The sequence below is a fragment of the Otolemur garnettii genome, unplaced genomic scaffold (assembly GCF_000181295.1).
Source record: "Otolemur garnettii isolate 467f Iridium unplaced genomic scaffold, OtoGar3 scaffold00063, whole genome shotgun sequence".
Lineage (NCBI taxonomy): Eukaryota > Metazoa > Chordata > Mammalia > Primates > Galagidae > Otolemur > Otolemur garnettii.
Genome location: NW_003852458.1, coordinates 8,457,341 through 8,463,368, shown reverse-complemented (window position 1 = coordinate 8,463,368; position 6,028 = coordinate 8,457,341). Strand labels below are relative to the sequence as shown.

The window sequence follows — 6,028 nt, the reverse complement described above, 5'->3', positions numbered from 1 at the left end:
AGCTCTTTCCTTTTCCTGCTTTACTTATCTCTATACCACTCATTACCTTCTGGAACACTATATATTTCCATGCTTACTAAATTCCTGTATACACTAATTTCACTTCCTCTTGCTTCCCTGTCCTCCTACACTCCACAAGAATGGGGAGTTTGGTGTATTCTGCTCTCTGCTTTATCCTCAGCATCTGGAAGAGTGTGTGGCACGTAGTAGGTGCTCAATAAATATTTGTTGATTAAATGAATGGTTAAACTCAAAATCTCATGTTTTTTTCTGATTTTAGGGAATAACGTCTATTTTAGGACACTGTGCAGAGAACCACTTGGATATTGTTTTAAAAGTTCTTAAAACATTCCAAAATCAGGAAAAGTTTTTCGTGAATCGATGTAAGGTAAAAAAAGAATAATCTTCTCCTTCAAAGCTCTTGGTCATTTCAAGGGTGAATGAAACTGATTTTTTTCAGTGAATATTCTTTCTCCATATTATACTTAACTCCTGTCCCCAGGTCCTTATTCCAGGTCAGAACTGTTCACGCCCAGGCTCTATAGGATGACCAGCTATATAACAAGTCTACTTCATTTTCTCTGTCACTAATGCTGATCTGGAAGGTCCTAATGAGCTCCACGTGTGCCTAGGTTTGTCCCTCTACCAACTGCTGAGCCTCCCATACAGCTTCTGTTATGTATATTCTGCTTCCCCTGAAGGTGAGGGATCTGATAAGTAAATAGTTAACAAAAGCCTTTCACAGCCTCTGTGAAGGCCTGATAAGACTAGGATTCAGTTGCAAGAGTGTATCAATTTCAGATTCATTTTAATCACCCTAGTCTAGTCTCCTAACCCCTGTAGTGGTACATAGGATCAGAAAAATAAAACAGCATGAGAGAAAAGAAAACTCCTTAGGTCACATTTTTCATGTCTCTCTTTCCTGGTCTTCAGGGCATTTTTTCTGGGAAAAAGAGCCTGACCAAGACAGACCTCATGGTAATCTATGGAGCTGTGGCCCTCCATGCTCCCAAGAGAGAACTTCTCACCAGGCTTGATGAAGACATCCTATCCCAAGTCCTGTTACTTTACAACCAATGCTCTCAGGTAATACTCATGGCAGAACTGCCTGCATTTCTAGGCTGGGGTTCCCAAATGTTGTAGGGGCCCAGCTCCTGGGAAACTTAATGTTCAATGGATATAGGCCCAAAAATGTTAGGCTCTAGAAAATTTGGGACACAGAAAACTTTATTATGAGACAGTCAGGTAATTTGTTTCTTTCCTAAGGCCTTGGGGCAGTCCATGTCCTACCACTCCTGTGATGCCTTCCCTGATCAATTTCCATAGTGATCTTGCCCTTGTTTGAACTTAAAACAATTACTGCTGCTACTTTCGCGCAATTGGTTTATTATTTCCTTATAATAATCTCAGAAATGTTACTCAACCGTGGTTGTTTAACCTCAATGTGGAAATGTTTACAAACCACCTAAATGGTAAGTTCTCTCTGTGCATTTTTAAGTGGATAAAATACATCATTCATCAAGTTATTCAAGTCGCTTTACCTATTTTCCCCTCCATGTTCATCCTTGCCACTCTGACCCTCCTGGGTGGTCCTCAAACATGCTGAGAATGTTCCAGCCCCCAAACTGAGTCAGAACTGCTCTGATCATTTCTGTCTCCATAGCACTTTCCTTTGTATCTTTAGCAAACTGCTTTATACATGTGGTCAATTCACCCATTTTCGCTAACAAGTACCAGGTTAGCCAATTAAGAATCACTTAAGGATCAGGTTTAAAATATAGCTTCCCAGAGAAGTTGATTCAGTAGGTCTCAGGAAAATGCCGGAAATCTGTATGCTGTTTGTGATAGGTGTAGGGAGCTTTCATTGACTATGTGTACATCTGCTTCTCCTATGACACGGTCAGCACCTTGATGTTAGGGACTGTGCCTGACATTTCTTTAATTTCTCTTCTGTATCTCCCCACAAACCACATATCTGATGCAGACATGCTCTTGGCATTCATTCATATGTGTATGTGCTGAGAATATGAAATCACTGTCATCAGTATGTGCTGGTGGCAGAGAATAGGGCAATGATCCTCATATCTTAGTTGCATGAGAATTACCTGGAAAGCCGGTTAAAACCAGAGATGCTTAACAACTCTCAGTGTTGAGGGGTGGATCACTGACTGAATATCTTCCTCAGGAGCTGACTCTGATGCCCCCCAAATCTGATAAGCAATGGTGAGAATTGAAAACACAAAAGATGTTTTCTTACATTGATGTTTAGTTGATCATGGAGGAAAATAAAAAAGGAAGGGAAATAAAGATGATTACGAGAAAGGTTACTATAAACTTTCATGGTACAGTCTGTTCTTTTGTAACACTACCCATGCACAGGAAAAAACACAGATTATGGGGAAAATAGGGTCAGGCACAGCTCTCAAAAAACACCATCATGACATACTTTATTTTTAAAAGATGGGAATCTAACTTTAAAAAAAAAATTAAAAATACAGAAGTACTACCAAAATAAGGGCTGTTTATCTTGAAACATCTGAGGTCAGTTGTGTAAGTTGTGAGTTATTCCAAAACAGTGGAAGAAAGGAGGATTATTTTAAATCCCACAGATAGGCTCGGTGCCTGTAGCTCATGCGGCCAGGGAGCCAGCCACATACACCAAAGTGGGTTCAAATCCAACCTGGGTCCACCAGACAACAATGACAACTATAACTGAAAAATAGCCAGGTGTTGTGGTGGGCACCTGTAGTCCCCGTTACCTGGGAGGCTGAGGCAAAAGGATCTCTTAAGCCCAAGAGTTTGAGGTTGCTGTGAGCTGTGACGCCACAGCATTCTACCCAGGGTGACAGGTTGAGACTCTGTCTCAATAAATAAACAAATAAATCCCACAGATACTAGCTTTGGACAGGTGTGGCTCATGAGTAAACTGAAGCAGCTGGTAGATGCTTGGGGCATGTGCAGCCACTTTGAGTGTTCCTACAAGGCTCTGTTCAACTGTGCAACCTCAGCCTCGGAGGAAAGTGCTCCTAAGCAAATGCAAACTGGTCCCATGCTTAAAGTGTCCCTAATATAGTACATCCATCTGCTTGATCAACTCTGCATTTCCAAGTCAGCACTGTAGCAGAACTGACTGGACTCTCAGTTCCAGACTCAACTGCTCTATGACTTTCCTTTATAACTTTCCACTGCCGTCTTCCCACCTTTACCTTTTTTCCTTACCAAAGTCTGTAAAGCCTCTTAAAACTGAGAGTGAAACCTGAAACCCAAAGGCTTGAAGTCTCTATCCTCCCTTCTGTAGCTTATTCACCCCTCACTTAGGGGAAAGAATCTGCCAAGATACAAGGTTTAACTTTAAAAATGGGGAGGAAGGGAACAGCTCCCTTCTCTTTGGCAAGGACCCTCCCCTCCCTTAGCAGGGCTCTAGCCCTGCCTCACTGTTGCTGATGGTTGGTGGAGCAGGGCTTCCTCTGACTGCTGCTGAGTATCTGCTTTTCTCTTTGATTTTTCAGATTCTGGGAATGTCTGTGATGAACAAGGTATGAGATGAAAGATAGATAGATACATAGATAAGTAGACAGACAGACAAATCATACTTCCTTGAAGTTTGCCAACCATAAACATCTTCATGATTTGATTCCAATGGGAAGGATCTCAATATGTAACTAATTAATCCAATTCCAAAGCCAGGATTTAGTGGGGAAAACAAGTAGCTATGCTCTGGTTCCAGGTAGTTTAAAAGGTGAGCTATGAACTAAAGCAGTGTTTTCCAAACTTTGAGTTGTGACCTACTATTTGACCAGAAAATCAACTTAAGAGATCACAACCAGCAAATGTTTTTAATGAAACAATATAAATGAGAAAATAGAAAAGTTCATTGTATAAAGCAACTGTTATGTACTGTAGTAGTAAATTTTATTTCAGTTCTATGTTAGATATATTTTTGTGCATGCAATTAAGCACTGGGTGGAATTGTAAACTTTTTCCTATTGCATTTTATGGTCTAAAAAATTTGAAAGCCACTCCTCTGGAGAACCTTCAGTGGGTGACATGGGAAGAGACTGACCTTTGTTTCTCCCCTTTCCCAGTAGTTAGATCCTAGACTAGAGTAGAAATGGCAAAGGAGGCAAAGATTCTCGCTCTTGTCCGGGTACATATTTCAACTCTAGGTCACATGTTTATAGACCTGAGTGTGGTGCCTAAGACCTTGGTTTGCATCTTGAATTATTTTGCTTTAGGACATGGATCTACAAATGAGTTTTACAAGGAGCATCACTGAAATCAGCATTGCTATACAAGATGCGGAGGATCACACGTTCCAATTTTCCTACAAGGAGAGCCTGATTGGTTACATGCTGGTGAGTGCGCAGAGAGGGAATGAGGAAGACCCTTAGTATCCCATGGCCAAGCGGACAGGGCTGTCTTGTTAAAAATGTATGAAACCCACCAGTCCCCTGTAACAGCTCTCAGCCTTATTTCTGACCCAGGGCACCCAGTGGTACAGAGACGTTGCACCAGTATCTGGGAACTTTCTCAAGCCTTTCTGAAATATTTCACCTCCTTACTTGTATTGCAGGACTTCATTAGGGCTGAGCCCCTGGATTCCTTAGCTACCCCTGTTCGGTGGAAAGCCTTAATCGCCATTAGATACCTCAGGTAGAAAATATTTTGTTGTTCTTATTGAAGAAGTATTCCTTCTCCCTCATCCTCTTCCTGATCAGCTGCCTTATGTCAGTGCAGACACCAGCACACCCTCCCCCAAAGTGAATGCTTTCAAATTGGGGCATTCTCTCCTTTCAAAGAGCTGCAGAACTAGCTGAGAAATTGATCTTTTGATGACTGACAGAGACTAAAGAGCTGTTCCCAGAGATATTGACACCCACATATATGAGGACTGAAATTTCTGCCCAACAGGAAATTTTTCTCCCTAGATCTTAACCTATAGGCAAATTTTAATCTTCTAATTAAAAACTTATGAAAGCCCTGATTATATGCTAGCTGGTCAGCAGCAAGAAACCTGAAAAGAAATAATTTTAGGCATCTTTTTAACATTTTTTAAATAATATTTTCACTCAAAGTAAAAAAAAAAAAGAAAACGTATTGCTAAAATTTGGGAACTACAGAAAATGCTTTAAAATAGTAAAATCACTTGTAATCTCCCTGTGGTCCACATTTCAAAACATTTTCTTCAAGTTTTTATTTCTCGTCTTCCCTTTTTACTACAGAGTTGAGACTCTATGCTGGGTGCAATTTTTCATCCTGCTTTTTCTCACTTCACATTACATGTTTCCACCCTAGTACCAATTCTTCATCAACAAAATCACTTTTCACTTCTTAATTTTTTATGTTTGATTATGGCAAAATACATAACGCACAAATTTTTTCCTGCTTAAGTTGACAGTTCAATAGTGTTAAGTCCATCCACCATTCATGTTTTTGTACAACCAATCTCCAGAACTCTCCATTGTATAAAACTGAAACTGTATACCCATTGGACAACTTTCCATTCTTTCCTCCCCATAACCCCTGGGAATCACTATTCTATTTTCTACGTCTATGAATTTGTCTAAGTAGCTTATATAAGTAAAATCATATAGTGTTATCTTTTTGTGGTTGACTTATTTCACTTAGTATAATGTCTTCGAGGCCATCCATGCTATAGCATGTATTAGAATTGCTTTCCTTTATAAAGCTGAAAAATATTCCATTTCATGTATATACCACATTTTGTTATCTATTTGTTGTTCAATGAACACTTGAGTTGTCCACTGATGGAACCTTTTTGCTATAATGAATAATGCTGCTAAGAGCATAGGTGTACAATTACCTCTTAAAGACCCTGCTTTTAGGTATATACTCAGAAGTAGGACTGCTAGACCATATGGTTATTCTATTTTTAATTTTTTTAGGAACTGCTACACTGTTTTGTATGGCAACAGCATCATTTTACATCCCTATCAGCAGTGTGCAAGAGTTCAAATTTTTCCACGTCTTTGTCATCACTTGTTGATGTCTGGTTTTGTTTTGTTTT

At 39.8% G+C, this 6,028-nt stretch overlaps 1 protein-coding gene across 1 annotated transcript in view; it reads left to right on the top strand.

Annotated features, from left to right (window-relative positions):
• Nucleotides 1–6,028, top strand: part of MROH2B (maestro heat like repeat family member 2B) — a 74,232-nt gene that overhangs the window by 40,767 nt on the left and 27,437 nt on the right. Inside the window, exons 20-24 of the mRNA XM_003792993.1 lie at nt 281–388; nt 934–1,086; nt 3,510–3,536; nt 4,236–4,355; nt 4,574–4,653. Of these exons, the coding sequence (XP_003793041.1) occupies nt 281–388; nt 934–1,086; nt 3,510–3,536; nt 4,236–4,355; nt 4,574–4,653 (488 nt within the window). The remainder of the gene's footprint in view (nt 1–280; nt 389–933; nt 1,087–3,509; nt 3,537–4,235; nt 4,356–4,573; nt 4,654–6,028) is intronic.